Below are 20,630 nucleotides of genomic sequence, written 5' to 3'. Positions count from 1 at the left end.
CGCCACTGTCGGCTCCAGTCCGCCACTGCCGGCTCCAGTCCCGTATAAACTACATTTTTCAGGGGTTGCACTATCGTCTCGTGACTGACCGGTCACTTGGGCTAGTCGAACGACGAGGCCCAACCCAGTGCTGGGCCGATGCGGAGGCTGCCAGGCACCGGGCAACGTGACGTGTCAAGGGAGGATAACGAACGGGATCACCAGCCTCGTCGTCATGGCCGACTAGGCACTCGCGGAGCGCGACGTCTCCAGGGGCGTCGCGGCTAGGGTCTTCCGTCGTCGGTCGCGACGCTCGGGCAAGGTACTCGCTCACAGCCTGCCGCCCTGCGTCGGTGAGGCGGGTCAGGTGCCGGGTGCGACGAACGATGACCCTCCACCCCCGCGTCGGTGACGGGCCATCTGTTCATGTTGGACTGTGATGAGCTCGCACCTGTCCCTATTACGGCGCGTCCCTTCCCCTCCGCTGACTATTCCTGCGACTCTCCGCCCGTGTTGCCCATGCGAAGGCGTGAGCAGTGAATTTTCTCCGGCTACTTCCGTCTTAATTTGTCGCTTCCTTGGCTCCAATTGCCTCATTCTAAATGGATAAGCAAACAGAAGTGCCCGCCCGGATGAGTCGTGTTTACGAGGCCAGGATCTCCATAGTATATCATTATTCATTCCCAAACAATCTAGACGCGGGAGATTGGGTCTACCGGCCTGTACTTGATATGCATGCTGCATCTCTGCCTGTCCCTGCACTAATGATGACATTGCCGACCTCCCACAATGCCTTCATTCTGTCCGTCCCCGCCATGGGCCACTTCCCCACGCGATGGTGATAAGAACATGCGCAATTTTCCGCGTGCCTGTGCTGATGAGCAATACTGCACAGCAATGTCCACCAGCTCCGTAGCCGTAATATGCTGGATATACATTTAAGGGCGTGTTCCATATCTGTATGGGGTTTTAAACTAAGATTGTCATTCTGAGGACTGCTCAGTGCAGTCAACAGGCATGCTCTTTTTAAGACTTTACGCTCTTGTTTCTGAGCTTGACGCCCGCGAACTTGTGCGAACTATTTCATGCAGACCATTTCAAGGTTATCTAGGCAAACATGATGTTACAGAAGCGTCACTTGAATGCTGTGACCCTATCGGCCTTGTAGTGCTCAAGGTAAAAATTTTTTATCATCGAATCATTCGAGTCTAGAGCACATCAGCACGATTAAAGGCATCAGCAGACCATAGTTGACCCTCAGCCAATACAATGTTTAGTTTAGGACACGAATCGCGCTTCTTGCTACACAGTACAGGGATTTCGGCAGTGGTACGGACTGAGACAGAAATAAGATTGGGAATCAAACTGCTTACCAAACCATATAAGCTTGAAACGAGGTACGCACACAAAGACGCTGCCCCAGCTATATCGCTGGGTCGCCACCAGGTGTCGCTCGGAGCGCAGCGTGCCGCGGCGCTACGCCCCGTGTCTGTACCGTGTCTGTACAGCCAGGGGCCGGCCGTGACCGGACGGCCGGGTCCGGTCATTGCCGTACAGCCGGGGGGCGGGCCGAACATAGCGGCACTGTGTGCGGAGCTCGCGCCGGCCGGCCGATCGCTCAGCACGGTCAACAAGGGACGGCCGGTCATCGACTGCCGTCGCGAATCGATGCTCGTCCGGGCGCGGGACCGGCCCCGCCCTTAAGGCCGCCGTGCAATAGATGGGCTATAACGCCGTCAAATTGCGGTAACGGTGCGGCGCGCCCCGTCCGCACTTCCCCGGCACGTCCCGGGACATCGCCGGCACGGCACGGCACGTCCTCGGAGACGGGTGCGCGTCGTCGCTGCCTCGTTAACTGCTGCACTCCGCCGACCTGGACGCCTCCAGCACCAGCCCGTGCGACATGAAGTCTTACGACTTGGGCACATGCGCGAGCGCGCACCGCGGCAAAACGAAGTCTGAGACATGTCCGGGGACGTCCAAGGTCCGCGGTCGCCGCCGCTGCGACATCTGGCGGAATCACTCGCGACGAGACCCGCCGCTCGGTCGTACCATCAAATCGCATCAGCCCTGTAATCAATTCGACGCGGACGGGACTCTGACGCGCCGGATTTCGCTCTTGGCGGCGCTCGGGGCTCGCGGTGAGTGTGCTGATGGCCAGCGGTAGCCGGCGGCGGGCGGGGCGGCGTGCGCTGCTCACCACGCGACTCGGCCCGCGCCGACTCGCCCCTCGCACGGCGGCTATGGATCGGCTTGAGGGATGTTTGAATTAGACTGAGCTGCTGCGCAGATGGTTACCACCCTGCGAACGGTCAAGATTGATCTTCAAATAGGGCGGGCTGAAAATAGTTTGCGTTGTCAGCTAGCCGGTTATTTGACTCCGCCCAGTCGGTGGTCAAAGCAAAGTCGCTTTTGGCGATAACGCCAGTTTCGATAAACTCGTCATGTGTTATTCTGTGAGACTAAGCGCTGATTTCGTCACCTGGAATATTACATGATCTTGCACGACAGAACTGCTTATCAACATGTACGTGATCAATAGGATATTGAACATCGAACATAATCCATGTGCAATTCCCTTAACTGCTGTATGTAAGGGCTCCAATTGTAAACTATGCTAACAACTGATTGGAAATGGACATAAATTGCTGCACTGGAAGGGGGAAAATATATATATATTGCCGAATGTATGTTTGGACCGATCAGAATGGCTGTCGATCCGGTCATTAAGTACGTGACGGGAAGATAACGCGGTCTTCGATATGTTGACAATCACCATGTCTGTGCGACGTGTTGTCTAGTTTTAATACATATTTTTATTGTTCTTGTTTCTTTGCGCTTTCCATTTCCTTTCCGCTGGAGAATATCACGCCTCTGGCAAATAGGTTTCGAACCGTGTATGTCGAGCAATGGAAATGTGGCTACCAATGCTAAGCAGAAATAGGCTCGTGACATCGCGGGCTCATGGTAGGAATTCCACGTCTCAATGGCAATGCCACAACAACGAGCTAATTATTTTTTACTGATTTCAAAATAAATTCGGATCTTTACAAAGCATTCCGGCGTAAAGAGTGCAAATAATTCTCGCTTCTGGTTGATTGCTTATTCCTTTCGTTTGACTGCATGATGGGAACTTAAAGGTAAAATGAAAGACGGCTCCGCCTATTCAAAACAGCTTAAATGAAAGCCGTTCATCGCCATACAACTCAGTAGCCCAATTGTCTGTCGTCACCATTCACGTCGGCGCAGATTAACTCGCGGCAGCATTGTTCCGGCACCATCGAGTCGACCATGACCTCGATCATCATGACTGGATGGTTTCCCACTTAAGCTCTTGATGTCAAATGTACTACGATGATTGGCCAGTTCTAGGCTTTGGTCTAACATCATCTTGACCTCAAATGACCCTAGCAAGGGTTACAAGTATTGTACAAGCTTATGATGCACTTTCCATCTCACGCATTCAACACATCTGGACAAGAGGGTCTGGTGCACGCATAGCCATGCATATGTTTTGTGGCCATCTTTTATTCATTTATTCATGTCTCCATCCAAAAATGTTATGTCTAATTGAAAGTACCATGCCAGCACCGCGAATCACAGCAACACCAGTGCACGCCATTATCACATCACGCGCATCATCATTATACACATCACACAGTTAATCAGTACCATTTGCCAGTTTTATAAATCGGGCTGATCTTCCCTCCCCCAACCCTTCCCGTCCCCCTCCTCCCTTCCCTCAACACATATCGTGTACATCTGGCGCTTTCCTTTCGTGTTTTCTAGTCCTCTATAAAATAAAAGCTACACATTAACTACACATACAAGCTGACGTGCACACACAAGCTAACATAACTTGCATTGCTGCATTAACCTATAACGCTCCATAATTTTTTTCGTTGTGCTCCACGGTAACATGACCTCCTCGGATCTTCCTTTCATTTCATAAGCGGCCCTTTACCCTTTTCGGAATGCCTTTAAGTGTAGCAGGAATAATGCGACAGCTACGCTACTTTTACGGTTGTTCTTTAGTGAAAGGTCTGACCAGCAGCACAGCCAGGTTAAGATCGCATTTACTGCTGAGTAGAAGTCCAAAAAAAATAGGACGAAGTCTTTCACATTCAAATGGGGCTTTACACCGAATGAGCTATAATTACGATTATTCAGTGCGGTTTATCGTTTTGCTTACAGCCCCCCAATTTCTCTTGTTTCTGAGCTACCCGCCCGCCAACATGTGCAGACTGTTTCGTGCAGATTATTTCAAGGTCACTAAGGCACCCATAACGCCCTGATAACATCATTCGAATCCTGCCATTCCTTGGGCTATGCGGCGATCAAGGCAAAAAGTTGTGTCAAACAGCCGAAAAGCAGTCGCTTTTGCAAGAATTGTATAAAGGCAAAAGGCAAACGAGTCTTGAGTTTGCAATATGCCTTTTATCATTTCCTTTTTTCGAAATAAGCTGACATACTCGTGGTAAATAAAGGGGGAGCAGCCTTTGTTCATAAATTTATTTCCACACTCCCCAAAACAAGGGACAAAAAATATGCTAGAGGGCTTTAAAGTCTTGCGTTGTCCAACCATAGCGACCTATTCGGCTTAAGGCACGGAGCGTTGTTGTCACTTCTGCAGCTGAAATTCCCGGCTCACTTTCCTCGCCTTCTGCACTCATAATTTTCTCCACCGTTCCAACGAATCCATGAGCTTCAGAAAACTATCGTGGTTCTACGCGCGGGCAGACCACTGGCCTTGCAGGAAGCATGCCTAATTACCGTATGGTTTGGTCTGAGTATGCGTTAATCGTCTGAGAACTTCTACTTCTAGCTTCCCCAAACGTTCCATTTATTGCCAAGTCCTTTAATACAGGGAATGTTTCTCATTTGAAGGTACTGAAGCAAGCATCAGATACGATGAAACGAGCTCACTCAGAATTATCGGTAAACTCTTTGAGTAGAAAACGCTGCTCTAGACAGCACAATTCCCTGGTTAGTAAATATGCTCCTCATGCGTCATGGTTTACGTCATCGTGCATTGTACAACGTTGATTGAGAGCCAATTGACGTCATATCTGGAAATCGCGCTAAGGAATGCCAGATATGAACGCCTAGACAATTAGAATTCTTTTTGGCATTGATCGCCGCATGGTATATGAACTTCCAGGGTTCGAATGCTGTTATTACGACGACGTGACAATGCCAAAGTGACTTTGAAATACTCTCCTCGATATACCTTTCCCATTTTCGCAGGCGTGTAACTCGGAAACTTCAGGGCTTAGGTCTTAAGAAGGGTAGTGTTCAGAACAGCACCGAAAGGACTTCGAGATGGCTGTTTCAGTTCAACGCCCGAAATAAATGTGGTGCACTCTTTTTAAAGCGAGTGGTTCACATTAGTATGGGGTTTTAACTTAAATGGTCATCTTGATAATAGTTTGGTGCAGTTCACAGCCCTGCCCTTCTTGAGACCTATTCTATTTTCCGAATGACATGCCCGCGAAGGTTTGCAAACTATTTTGAAATCACCTTATATATATATATATATATATATATATATATATATATATATACAGGGAATGTTTCTGGAATGGGAATGTTATATATGCATATGTATGTATATATATATATATATATATATATATATATATATATATATATATATATATATATACATATGCATATATAACAGCTGTCAGCTGGCTTTCCATACTGTGCAAGATATGATGACGTACTCAAGCAATGGCGTATTGAGGAGCATATTTAATAAACAGAGCAATGGTGTTGTCTAGAGCAGCCTTTTCCACTTCAACTACACCATTACTTATAAGTGAGCTTATTTCATCATATTTGAGGCTTGCTTCAATATGTTCAGATGTGAAACATTCCCTTCAGGGCTTCTAGCATCCCGGACTTCTTTTTAAACATGCTAGATTGACCTTAAGCCGCACTGCACGGTAGTCTGTTCAGAAGACAGGCATTATCTTCGCGCTGCAATCAACGGGAGTTTGGGCAAAACTTGAGTCTTTCTATATCAAAAATAGCCAACCTAGATGTAGATCATCAGTCCTTGAGAACATAGGAATTGTCTCACATGTGAATTCTGAAGACGCTTGGCGTCAATGTCGTAAAACTCCTCCGAGGTCTCCTTTAACGCATCGCTTCTACTTGTACATTAGCCACGCTCTTCTTCTGGTCTGCTGTTTTGAGCTGCGTTCAGTGTTACATTAAAATCGCCCGCTAGAATTATCTTGTCAGCCTGCATTTCACTTCACCAATGGTTCAGCCTATCACCGAATCAATTTCATCTCTGTTAGGGCAATGCATATTCAATAACACAGTTGATTTGCCTGCGACAACAGATTTTGAGAAAAGAAGCCTACCTCCTTCATCCCTTCGAATTTCCTTCACTTCTAAATCACGGTCGATGCTTACCCACTCTCTCTGCTAAGGCTCCTTCACTCACTCACTCCTTTAGTCTCACTGGTACCGTTTCTCACATAGGTCACCATCCTAATACCGTGCAAGTGTGTGCTGTATTTGATCAGTGCAGTGGGATTCCTGCAAAAAAAGCGACATCGCAATAATGGGCTTTCATCCATGCAACTAGCTTACGTTTTTTCGGGGCCCGCCCCTCGTTGTTGGCCAGACCACGTTCAGTGTAATGCTTTTAGCATTGGGGATTTCTCATAACAACAATGCTTAGATGACTGTGCATAATGGTATATCATTTACAAGAATGAGCAGTACCAGCAGTTAATCTGAGCTGTACGAGCATCCATCATACAGCTCGTCAAGTCTCATCCTGTGCGTGAGAGCAAACAAGCAGAAACAGTCAAATAAGTGATGTAGAGAGGACACAGAACGGAGAGCTGCACAAACACACACAATACGAATAAGAAACACGTTATAAACAACTGAATCAGAGAACGAAAAACGGGAGGGAACACAGCGGCCTACGGGTTCGCAGTCTCTTTGCACTTACTGCTTATCCCGAGTCAACTTTGATCTAGCTGTATGCCAGAAAAATGGAATTAACTTCTTGTACATTGTTACTGTTGCGGCTGAGCAAACATGGCGACCAAATATCAAGCCGAACTCTGGAAGTTGCGCCTGTTCACCGATTTCCGCAAGACTCATCTTTCTGTCTTTTTTTCTTTATCATGAAAGGGAATGTTCCACGTTTGTATGGCGTTTTGAACTGAGATAGCCGCCTTGAGGAGCTCTTGATGCAGTTGACGGTCATGTCCTTTTTAAGACCCAAAACGAACTGGTCACTGAGTTACACGCCCGCAAATGTGCGAAAAGATTTAATTTGGAGCTTATTTCAAAGTTGCCTCTGCATTAATGACGTCATACATGCGATCATACATACAAAGGTATGACGTCATAATGACGTCATACATACATACATACATGTCATGCGATCGCGGTCATGCTACAGGCTGTTTTCCGCTTATGGTCAAAACAGCATGGCCAATGGTACATTCGCAAAAACGATGATCCGGCAAGTCTTATACAACGTGCGGAAAATGGTTGGCTGTTAGCAAGGTTCCGTTGCGGAATGCGTGTCGCGAACATAAGCGTGAGCACTTTTGGGTTGTGCGGCACTCGTGAGCGGATCATTTCTCCTTATTTCTAGGCCACAAGTCGATGTTATATAAAAGAACACCATTGTCTGCAAAAAAAGTACGGCACCCAAAAAACGGGCACTCTCACTAAAGCTATAAAAAGAAGACGCTACGGCAAATCTGTTTCCCCTGCTGGCTTTTTCTTCTTCTTCTACTGATGTCTCTCTTACAGTCTCGGTTGGCGCGTTGCGTACTGGAGTACGGAACCTTGCACGAGTTTATGGGTTAGCAAAGCATTATGAAATTGGGGAAACATTACAGTAATTTTAGATATATAGATTTCATTAAATATTTCACACATATTGTGCCACAAATTCAAATCTTGAACAAAAATTGTGTTCTACAAGTGCAACCTCTTGAGCCGCATTGCCATGAACTCTCGTTGGGACTTTGTTTTGAAGGGGGGTCACGGTGAAATGTGGTGTTATGACTGAAAATCTGTGCGGAAATTGCGAGAAAACCTGCAATTTGATAGTCCCGCGCGCTGTGCAGGCGTGAGTTCATACTTATTTGACATGAGTGTGAATCGGGGGCTTGAAATGTGTGTGATCTCTGGTGGTGTGTGCCAGTGGCTTGTATTGATCTTGATGTGATAGGGAGTATGCGTGCGAGGTTTGTACTTATAATAGAGAGCATTGTTTTGGTGTTCTTTAAGTCTACTGACGCCCAATAAATGTGATATATCGATATCCGCCTCTACCTTTATGTTTGTGTTTGAACATGACAAAGGAATGCTGGCAAACTAAGAGAAACACTGGCACTCATGCTACAGGAGTGTACAAGGGCAAGCTGGTATTTCATTATGATCTTGCCAACATTTTGAACCCATTGAGGTATTACAGCATGTAATTAAACCATTGCATGCTATTATATCAGCAATTAATTTTGCCAGTGGGGCTGGTGCGTGCAGCTCATTAATGGACATACTCAGTATAGACTCAAAGCATAGAGCTTTGCAAAACTGTCATCCCTTAAGAATGCTGAACATACAGAGCTGCATTATTACTAATGCACATTGTACTGTCTTCTCAAATTTTGTATGCAGGTATCGTGAATCATCAATGTCATAGTCACTGCAGCTTGCGTGAGATCCTGGGTGCTGAGAAAGATGGAAACGTATTGCGGTTCGTGCCTTGGATAACACTTATGACATTTTAATCATTAGCCTTGTGTGCATTGCCAGCTTCATCATTTCCTTGCATTTTGCCCATCCAACCATAACTACATGCACTTGTCATGTCTCCAGCCTTGTGCAAGGTCAGCATGTTTGCAGCGTCATTTCATCACATGCAAAATTTTCCTGTTATTTTTTTAGTACAGCAGCCTGATGTTTGCATCATGTGGCATAACTGTGGGAGCGGAACATGTGTTTGAATCTTTCTCACTTACGTTTTGTAGATTCCAAAAATGGGCTGATCAAGTGGTGGCACTTATTGGTTGTCTGCTTTGCTGAGTGATTTGTATATTGTATCACGTATTTTTGGTAAGTCATATGTCAGATGGGGAGTCAATACAAGAGAGCACACTTTACCCATCTTTTCATGATGGGATTTATTATGAAAGCAGCATGGATTGTGGTACAAAAACCATATTGTTATTCATTATGACATGCTATAGTGCAGCACTGAGCTAGTGCCACAATGAAGCTGTTGACCCGTGCCATTACACAATGTACCACATTGGTTGACTGCTCTTTGTCAAGCCTATAAGACAGCAGCTTATAATTAATGAATGACTGGTAACAACTGATTTAAAATGCCAAAGGACTATCAACAGCAAAAATGTCATTCCACCGCATTGGTTATATCGGGGTTAACTATTAATTACATAAATAATCCTAAGCAAAAAAAACATTATTGGTAGCCCAACCTTGCCATCTTTACCAAAGCAATAGCAATGCTATGTGAATCGGCAACGTTACAAGCTTAGTAATTTTCACATGGCACTGCATGTTAAGCTACAAACAATAAAGAAAGTAACTACTGTGCACATCGTATGATATCAATTTCAGGACTACATCCTTGCACACAACGATGGGTTGACAATAAAGTATTGACAAAATCATCAACAGCATGGCAGCAGCACAGCACATCGTGCTTTGATATTAATAATTTGCCGTAAAAGCTAGCGATCGCTACGTTACGCATGTCAAACAGTCCACGAAAGCTTTTCTTACGACCAGCACCTAGATAACAAATCAACAAACAAATTACCCATTAATCCACCGCCCGACTCAGCCCCCGCGGCGAGAATGGTCGGTTGGCGTCAGCTTTCGTGTGTTTTGAGGTACTCTTTAGGTCTGGCTGCGAAATGCTGCCAGATATTGCTGTCGTCACAGAACCATTCCATGACGCTATCAAGCAATGAAGAAATGGGGCGCATTTTTACAAACTTTGAAATTTTGCTACTTAGCGTCGTTTTTGAACCTGAAAACTTATACTTAATAAACTTAATAGTTACGAGCAAGCTTTTCCCGTCATATCTCATGCCTTCCTCAATATCTTCAAAGGTGGAACATTCCCTTTAAGAACGCCTCGAAGAGAAAACGCCAATAAACCCAGTGCATCGTCAATCACAAGGACATAAACCACCTCTTTGGGACTCGCATTGCTCTCCAACCCGCACGAATTCTTTTCTCGTGGCTGACACGAATGTCTGCAGGTGATCCGTCTAGGTGTCGCTACGTTCGCCTTGGTCGGCCATTCTAGCTTATTGCCCGAGTTTTCCACTACTCGATTGAGAAAGGCTTCCGTGGATTCTTTGAGCATTTGCTCCGTCTTTGCCAAAAGGCTGGATTCACTTAACTTTGGCGAGCTAATGCGCTTTCCTTTATTTTCAATCGCCTTGAGCATTACCTCCTTTGGGCGCTGTCTCTTAGCAGTGGCTGACATTTGTCCTGAGCTCCCTGACCAAGTTGCAGCGTAGTCCTGTGGTATCTGGTCGGCGTCCCTGCATACAGACTCGGGGCTTCCGACATCTTGCCAATCACAGCAGGAAGCTGACGAGGCGCGCACTGTTAGGCGCCGTAACTCAATTGCTGTCTCCTCCCGTAACCACTCTCCCGCCGCTGGTCATACATTCTACCCATCCTGTGTTGGTCGCAGCGCACTGGCGCAGACGGCGAGCTGGCCCCAAAAGCAGACTGGAGAGCTGGTTTTTCACACGTTGAGTGCGGTCCATTGAGAACCGCGTTAAACAACAGAGAACTGACTTGGTAAGGTGCTGTAAGTTTCCGTACAGATACACATAAACGCGAAACAAGTTCGGGCTAAAATCGATACGAGGCACGAGTCTCCTCCGGATGCATTCCTTAACAACCTGTTTGTTCCTTTCCGGTGCCGGCGCCGGCTTATAGTTGTAAGCGACGATCGGCGGAAAAGGCCGAACACCACAAACATTCGCTTAAAACAATTTAAACGCGGCACAACGGCGGCACAAGCGCTCAGGCCTCGTTCAATCCAAGTACGAGATTGAAGATTAGGGCGTATGCAAATGACAGAAGGGCGTCCGATGCTCAGATATTGTACGTGCGAGCAAAGCCCCCATGGTCCAGATTTCTCTAGCCCTCAACCTTTCCTTTTCAATATCCATCATGCTACCCGGTGGGAACGAGGGCAAGGGCCTAGGGAGTCACAACGACAACTGGCCGGACATTTTATGTCCGAATGTAGTCACATTGGTCCGAACTGAACACAGACACATATAAGATCAAGAGGCATTCTTCAACCAAGTGTCAAGGTGGTTGAAACCCTCTATGAAGGCGATGATTCTTCGATGCAGCTGAACATTTGGAAGCAGCACGCTACCAGAGCCGCGTCATTATCGTCGGAGCGTGTCGGTACAGTCGCGTCGACGGGGCGGCCTCCGCGCCATGCCCCGGGCGGAGTGCTGCAGGTCAGGCCGGCGCCGACGTCACGCCAGCCTCGACGCGGCTCTCCGATCCCTCTGACCCCGTCACGGATCGCCGGCGGGGCGGTGACACACCGCCAGCGGCGGCACCCGCGTCCCGCACGAGCACCCCAGCCGCCCACAAAAACGGCCGGTAAGCGCAGCGCGAGGTGGTGTTCGTCGCACGCAATCTTTCGGTGATCTCCTGAAGCAAACAAGATTTGGGAGGAGAGCGTGATATTCGCCATCAGACAATGCTTACAATGTTTACCTTTGTTTGCAAATACATCCTCATGCACCTAATGTTATGGAGATGCTGAACTTCTGAGTGGCGTGTCCAAGAACGTTCTGCTTTATCGGAATGGAGAGTTTGCTCAGCATCTGTACCATGTTTAGATCTCTGCACTCCCATTGTACACTGGCTTAACGATTCGCTTGCACATCATGTTTGTCGATTGCATTTTGCAGGCTACAGGTGGATGCTAATGGTATGGGCTTCCCATCAGACATACAGCTGCGCACATAAATTACTTTGGCAGGCTGTCCTGGTCTTGTTTTGAAGAAATACTATTACCTTAAACGCGGCAAAGCCTAGACGATAGCTGAAAATTTATCCGTAATCGCGAACAGCGAGTGTTATGCAAAGATGCCAGATATGTCAACAAGCACCACAGCAAGAATGTAGTCGCTTCTCTGCGTCTGAGCTTGAAGGGAATGTTTCACATCTAGGGATATTGAAGAAAGCATCAGACATCGTGAGATAAGCTCACTTAAAACTGTTTGGGACACTTCTGAATGGTAAAGGCTGGTCTAGATAACGTATTTTTCCGTCAAGTAAATTTACTTCTCAATACGTGACTGTTTGATCACATGATGGTACCTTGCACAATGTGAATTGAGAGCCAATTGACAGTCGTTATTTCCGGAAATCGTGCTTGCGAACGCCAAATATGAACGAGTTGACAACTCTATTTTGATTGGCCCTGATCGCTGCATGACCAATGAACTAGTAAGATTTGAATAACGTTTTTTGACCTGATCGATGCTTTGGTGACCTTGAAACAGTCTCCCCGAAATGGTCTGCACATTTTTGTGGGTGTATAGTTCAGAAACAAGAAAGGTTTGGTGTTAAGAAATGCAGGCCTGTAGATTGTACCGGATGATCTTCCAGGTGGCCATTTTGGTTTAAACGCCATATGCATGTGGACCACCCGCATTAACTTTGCAGGTCAGCAATCTAACCACGGCAATATTTGTAGGTATTGTCATTTAGGAACAAGGTTCATAAGCTCGCTGATGGGGTTTACCATTTTGTGCAAATTGAATGACGTGGACGATGCTGACGCATTTAAATTTAATTTCGATCAAAGCAGCAGTCGCATAACCATCGGGATCAGATTCTTCAGACAGATTTTTCAGGCTATTTTACTTTTTATTCGGCGCCTGACGGAGGGTATGAAAACATCACCTTCGACATGACTTTTGGTGAATTGATTTTGTAATCTAGGATGGAAAAATTAACCGGATGCTATCCAAAGCACTAAGTGTCCTACACTTCAATGGTCTATGCGGACACGGACATATTTTGTTGAAACAAAATATAGGCTGATATATACAGGGTTGCATAAATATAGGATTATATATATATATATATATATATATATATATATATATATATATATATATATTAGCTACATCTGGAGCGCACGATAGTTTGCCAACAAACCCCTACAAATCGGCAATGGCCAACGGAAACGACCAGAGCTTAGGCAGCCAGGCCAAGCTTTCCTCCGGCAAAGACGTTTAAGTTGCCGACAGCCTGCTGACCAGGTTCTTCCCAAGGTGGAAAAATGGTACCAAAAGCATGACCTAGCTCGGCAAACACGCCACCCTGACACCCAAAAGACTTTGCGGGTGATTATACGAACTCGAAGCCTCTAGATGCGGCCACTGCCCTAAGCCCAGAAGAGGCCGTGAACTACCTGTCGGAGCTTGTCAGCAGCCTGCAATCATCAGGACTTGGCGCTTCTCAGCAGCCTGCAATCATCAGGACTGCCATCACACGGCTTGTGTTCAAGCAAGGCGCGCCCATCATGCTCCAACGAAGCCTGCATCCCCAAGCTCTGCAATGACGACTTACATGACGTGCGACTCCTGGAGAGCGAATGTGCCTTTCGAGCCTAGGCGGATCCAATTTCCTGCCAAGCATGCCTACACCATGACTGAGAACGAGAGCCCAGGCTTGCCTCTGGTAATGGGTCTCAACCTGATTGAGCCAATGTTCTCCCAGGGTAAAACTGACGTCGGCAGCTTCAGAGTGAGTGTGGCCAGTCTGCTCATCCTGTTGCGGGAGGGTGATGGCCAGAATATGGTGCACATCACAGCACCGCAATCGCAGGATTTCTCCGCGCAGAAATTCAGGTGCGGCAGGCCAGCAAGGCACAACGGTGTCTAGCACCCCCTTGGCCATCGCAAAATTGCATCGTGCATGATCTCGGTTAATCGGCGCCGGACCCGTCCACTGCCGTGATGACCCAGCCTGGCAGCCAGGATCGTAATGCCGTGCTTCAGAGCGGCACGTGAGCCCACTGACAGGGCAGCTGGTCCAACAACGGTTCAGTGGGACGGGCTACCTGCCTTTCAGATTGGCACTTGGTCAGCGATCTGAAATACCAGTCTCAGATGACCCAGCAGTGTCAAAGACCCTTGGTGGGTAATCTGGGGCTAGTGTGTCAATTCCGCACGTTGCATGCTGTCGCTTTGCTAAAGCTTGTTTGAAATTGAGCGTCTGGTGATGCGGTAATATTGGGATACAATAACGGTTTGCTCTCTAACAGTTGATTTACGGACGGCAATTTTGTTGCAGTGTCCCACTATCAGATTTAAGTATAGTTACAAATGCCTTCTAGACAAGCCAGATCAATATTTGTCATAACCCAAATGTAACTGTTTGAAATAGTTCGTTTGCATGACAGCTTTCTTAACTATTAAGGCGTCGCTATGCACACACACACACACACACACACACACACACACACACACACACATATATATATATATATATATATATATATATATATATATATATATATATATATATATATCATATTGTGGAGTGTTGGTGGTGTAGTGGTCAAGCTGTGCATCTGGGAAACCAGAATGCGGGTTCGATTCCCTGCGGTGCTCGTCCTTCCTGCCAGGGTGAGAGGTAGGGGACACGATGTAGTATCAGCATCTGAGTGTGCCATAAAGCCCCAATGGCGACGACGACTGCCTCTCGTGAACGAATATTATGTACACCCTTGAATATACTATACGGCGCTCGTAGGGCTGCCAGCTGAAGAGACAAAAAATGTCCTCATTTCACGGACTGAATAACTGTTGGGACCATCGTCCTCATCTGTCGTGCCAGTATGACTAGAACGTCTTGGCCAATGAACTCTCAGATCGCCGCCAGGTGTTGTGGAGTTTTGAGAAGGGCTGGACAATGTTCGGTTTTCGGCTACGCCTGCCTCTATGCCGTCTACTCTTCGATGAAGAGCCTTCGATTTTATATTCTTGATACTAATACATCGCCTCAATCCTCCCTTAAACTATGTTCTGATTTGATACGCGTATGACTGAGCTTAACAGCATATGACCAGACCAAGGTATTGTTTCCGCTTCGATCAATTGCGCGCTCTCTGGAGTTTTGGTTAGAGTGCCCCTGGTTTTCCTGGCACCATGGTACTACTCAGCAAGGAGGAAATGCAAAAGCCGTCTATTTGTCTTGGCCAACATTACCATCGTCACAATGTAACGGCACACCAAAACTTATTTCGAAACCCGGTGCGCCCTTATGTAGGAAAGAAAACGCAGGAAGACCATTTCGCTCCTTCAACACAAGTTTTTGAGGGATGGTTCTAAGCTGACCTGAACAGCAGAAAGGATCGCAAAAGTAAAGTACATCAGTAGTGAACACTCGTTAAAATTTACTTTAATGATACAAGATGCAAGATACAAGATATCTTTACCTAAGTGGATATCAGTCAGAAGTTGGCGAAAGGTGATGAACAACAGCAGATGACATTTTTTCGTCTGCCTGAAAACAATAGCTGAAGGCAATACTGGGTTTCTGAACTCGTTTGGTTCAGCAACGAGGCCCACCTGCACCTGAAAGAGGCGTTTTGTTTCGTAACACCCAAAACTGACGGATTTGAACTTCTCGCAGGTGCCAGACACCGCGCTGGAGGGACGGCTGCACTGCCGGAAAGTGACAGCATGGTGCACCATGAGTTCAAGCGGCGTTAGCTCTGAGCTACACGCCCGCCAAGATGTGAAGACTATTTCGCGGTGCGTGTTTTGAAGTCATCCAGAGACGTAGCACCTCATAAAAATGTTGCACCAATTTTGCCTCCTCGATGGTCACATTATGGGTCAGGTCAAGATAACATAGCCATTGAATTATTTGAGTCTAGAGTGCATCAGCACAAATCGTAGCATCAACGGCAAGTTACTGACTCTCAACCAACTTAACATGCCACATCCAAGTTTCGAACACGAACCACGTTTTGCGATAAATGATGCAGGAAGGTGGGCAATACTACTAATTATGATGAACATGAGGCTGGGAATCGAATAACTTCAGAGTGGCATTGTGACAACATAATGGGTTACACGGGCAACATGCCAAAGTCAAGTCGGGGCAGGCCGAAATCTGCCCGGCAACAGTAGTTCAAACTAAAGTGAATTTGCGCGGCTTCATAGGGAAATGAGTAAGGTAATTGTGCTTGCAGGCCAGTGCCACCTGGCATCCTTCAAAGGAGCACGGTGAACCAATCTGAAAAGCTCATTCTAATTAAGTGGCTCTTTCTGCCGACGCTTCCCAGCTGTGCGAGGCTCATCTGTGGCCGCCGATGTACGCGACGGCCCCACCACGGGCTTTATTCACGCATCCTGGTGCTCTGCGAACGGAATTGCCCGCTTGCAGGGAATTGGCAATTACGTGTTGCAGAGGGCCCCAGGTAGAATAAAATGAAAGACTCGTTTAATCACACGCCGTTTTCGAACAACAGCGTTGGGAATCGATAATACTCCGGGAACACGTGACTGTTTTCAGCGGCAGCTTTGTCAGGACGCGAGCGCTTGTCTGTCGGCCCAGTCTGACGCCCGTCACGGTCAACCAGGACCTGGCTGTCATACAGGACTTAGAGGTCACTGGTCCATTCTATCAGTGACGTCACTTCCTCACGTTACCATACATACCAAACGGTGTTTGCTGGTGACTTTTATGTTGCATGCTATTACGTAGAAACCAGTGGTTGCGGCATGCTTTACTTCCATCCAGCGACTGTGTTAGAGAAACGTGCGCTAATCGAAAATAAAAGCAAACCGCCGAAGGCAGTTTTCCGTGAAATGCTCAGCACGTCTGCCGCTCACTTGCATGGCGCCGGTATTTTTCAGGCGTGCGCTATTTCAACTGCCATGACGCATAGTTTGACATTGGAATTGAGGCTCTTTGATATTAGCTACACACATGATTAAGTCAGCTCACCAACGCAATTACGAACTTTCATGACACAATCTTTGTTCTGCTTCTGTTGGACTAATAAGGCGAGGCTATAATGCCAATTTCCTCTCTTTCTAGATCAAGTTCTTTTTAGCATTTTTGGATGAACCAAAGTTGTAGAAGGAGGTCCTAATCCTTTTGTGAATTCCTAGCTGTTTTTTAGTTGTTAAGTGGACTTGCGAGGAACATTATTCAGATAGATAAGACGGCAGTAATAGCCTTGTTGCTCAGAGAAAGGCCTGGATAATGGGGAAAGGCCTGGATAGGTGTGTTGATATTTTTACAGCATGCCTTTACCAAAGTAATAGCAGAGGCTATTATTTGATGCCACTTCTGCTAATGTTTCGATAAAGCATGTTGCCGAAATATCAACACACCTATATTTCCATTTTCCTAGTATTTCTCGGAGGAATGAGGCTATAGCTATCGTTGTACCTATGCTTTTTCTGCTCGATTTACTTCCCTAGCGTGCACGGGTGTTGAGCAGTACTCAGTCGTTGCGAATCCGTTAAACACTGATAGGTCACTTTAACTGCGTGTGGTTTTGTGCTATTACCGTTTGTCTATTTACGTCAGCCCTGTGCTCGGGACAGCAGTATTTCCAGTGCATCCACACGTATTAGGAGATTTCCCGATCGTAAAATCTTAATATGCCAATGAGCTTTATGCGCGTCCAAGCTATTGCGGCAAACGTTCTCTCAGAAAACCATCAGTTTGGATGCATGCGTTCCTTACCCACGCCTATCACGCCGCAAAGATATTCATATCTTTACGGAAGCGGATGCAGTGAAAGCGCGGCTTGTCTTGCATTGTTCCGATAGCTTTCAGAGGTTATAAACGTCTTACTTTTGAATTCATTTGCCCTCACAAACATTCAGCTTTGAGACTGTTTGAAACAGATCACTGAACAAATTCATCCAGACGAGCATTTTGACCGCTGAACACACATAAAGTGAATGTTTGGCGGTCACACTTCCACTGGTTCATTACAACTTGCATGGGGCGTTACATGTTACCACAGACCGGCCGGATCGCGGTTACATGTCGACACCAGACTAATGCCTCGTCCGATGGCCATGACTAGTACTTACAGTAGGTGACAGTCATCAGTGCCTCCACCGTCTCCCCCTTCAGCTTGGAGTTCTTCTTCCCCATGTCGACGGGGTGGAGTTTTCCGGCTGGTGTGCCTCAGCTCGCTGGTCGCCGCTCTCTCGTGCCTTGATACCGTCCGCTGCTTCTCAACGGGGGTCTCGCTTCTACCCGACTGGTTGGTTTATAGACGGCAAGTTTGCCTGTCACCGGTGGAGAGAGCTTCGACGCTGACTCGACTCACTGCGCTGGTTTAGACGGCGGGGAATCCGCGCAGAGCTTCGACGCCGACTCGACTCACTGCGCTGGTCTAGACGGCGGCGAATCCGCACACCAGCCAATCGCAAACCGCCTGGCAGCCCGAGGAGAGCGCGGGGCCCCGACCTGCGCTGGACCCGTGGCGGCCCTCTGCAGCGAGCGCGCCGTCCGCCACAACACGAGGCGTGACCAGGCCAGGTCAGGTGAGGCGGGGCCGCGTCACCCGCGCTGCGCCGTGGGGTGCCGCCGAGCCGGCCGGCCGCGGCTCACGCGTCATGGGAGCCGCCGCTGGCGGGGGGCACAGGGCGGCGGCGGCGGCAGCACTGGCGGAGCGGCTGCCCGCGGCGCCGCCGGCGCCAGTGCGTGCGCCGTGTTCGATCAACCCCGCCGCATCGCTCGTGCGCCGGCAGACTGCGTCGACGGTGACGGGCGACGGCAGGCTCGGCTCCTGCCACCAGGCCGGTGATGACGGGCAACGATGGGCTCGGCTCCGGCCACCGGCCGGCGACTGGGCAGCGCTGGCCCACCGGCCAGCGGGTTGCTTCCGAGTCAGGCGCTTTTGTTGTTCCCTAAGTCATAGCTGCGACCGCTACATGTGTCGTTTGGGTGCGCTTTTGTCTCGGTTTGCGTTACGTGCTACAAGAAGTCAGGCGCGTTGACCCCATCATTCCCCACGGCCCTGGGTTTAGCTGTGCCGTTAGTTAGATGAGTGTTATTCGGAGTCGGAAGCTTAGCTTAGAGATGTCTTGGGGACTGATATGCCAAATTCGTTTTATTACGTTTATCTTATCAGCTTGATGTTGTTCCAGGACACATAAAAATCCATCCGATTTGACTGTCAAACGAAACGTCGACCTTAGCTTAGTTCACACTAATTCGTTTGCCTGCGACGAGCCAAACCGCTTCAAAGCTGTTAATCGTGAGTGCTTCGCGCCGATTGGGGTCCCCTGAGTCGATGAGGGCCACTACATCGGTCAGGCACCACCAGCACCGAACAGACGGTTCTGTGCCGGTAAAGGCCTGAGGGTCAGTGACCTGTTCGTCAGTCTGCCAGTCAGCGGCCCATAGTGCTTAACAGGGGTCTTGTGCTGGCAGGGGACCCCAAATCGGCCCGGGGCAGTGTTCCAGGGCACCGGACCTCACATGACAGACGGCCTTTTGTGGCAATCGGGGCCTTCTGACAATGTAAGGAGATAAGATAGCCTACGATGAGGGTACATGAGACAGTGGAACCCCAGTGTCTGTCAGGGGGTCAGTACCGAATGGGAGGCCCTTCACCACATTTCAGCAAGGGACCGTAAAAGCCGAACTGGAGTCTCCGTCAATCGTTGGTCCCCCGTGTCGATGAGGAAACTCTGCACCAATGAGGGCCTCGGCATTGATTCGGGCCGATTGCTCTGTACATATTTTGTATTTTTTACATTTGTGTTGGCCGACATTGCAGCTACCTGCAAACAGCTGAATTGGTTTCGATATTGTATTATCATTACCACACAAATCTTTCAGTTAATATCTTATTTTATATATTCTGAAGCCAGAGGTACAACGTGTACGTATCTTACTCTACCTGAGGGCGTCATCCTGTGGCATACCAAGTTCTGATCAACATGAATCACTGCAATATCAGTCTAATGCAACTCAATAGATGCCAAGCGTTTTTGTTTTTCAACTTCGGTGATGTGTGTAGGCATCATTTTCGTAACGAACAACAAATGATAGTATAGCAAGTAACCAAAATCGCGGTTAAAGCAACGTTGTCATGCAACGGAAACCCACGTCCGCATGCGATCAACCACGGACGTCATCGACAGTCGTGTCGCCTTTACCAGGATAGATGTGCCCGCTTACAGGACCTACTTAGCGATCGAAGCTAAAAGCAAAGGAGGGACTCTATATAAGCTACAATCAAGGCATGATCAACACTAATCGAAACACATCACCAGAAGCGCTGTCACCATACGGCCTGATCACCACACTGATCACCCTGACTACCATACGGCCTGATCACCACACTGATCACCCTGACAACCATACGGCCTGATCACCACACTGGTCACCCTGACAACCATACGGCCTGATCACCACACTGGTCACCCTGACAACCATACGGCCTGATCACCACACTGATCACCCTGACAACCACACGGCCTGATCACCACACTGGTCACCCTGACAACCATACGGCCTGATCACCACACTGATCACCCTGACAACCATACGGCCTGATCACCACACTGATCACCCTG

At 47.9% G+C, this 20,630-nt stretch overlaps 1 protein-coding gene across 1 annotated transcript in view; it reads right to left on the bottom strand.

Moving 5' to 3' along the window:
* LOC119101468 (frequenin-1) overlaps positions 1-18,457 on the bottom strand; it is a gene marked incomplete at its 3' end in the record, with an annotated part of 39,392 nt that extends 20,935 nt beyond the window's left edge. The window contains 1 exon segment of the mRNA XM_037224809.1: positions 18,129-18,457. Within this exon segment, the coding sequence (XP_037080704.1) occupies positions 18,129-18,192 (64 nt within the window).
* Between the last annotated feature and the right edge of the window lie 2,173 nt (positions 18,458-20,630).

The sequence above is a fragment of the Pollicipes pollicipes genome, unplaced genomic scaffold (assembly GCF_011947565.3).
Source record: "Pollicipes pollicipes isolate AB1234 unplaced genomic scaffold, Ppol_2.1 Scaffold_4881;HRSCAF=5763_pilon_pilon_pilon, whole genome shotgun sequence".
In the NCBI taxonomy this organism is placed as follows: Eukaryota; Metazoa; Arthropoda; class Thecostraca; order Pollicipedomorpha; family Pollicipedidae; genus Pollicipes; species Pollicipes pollicipes.
Note: the sequence above shows the minus strand (reverse complement) of the source record. Positions and strands in the feature narration are given on the sequence as shown.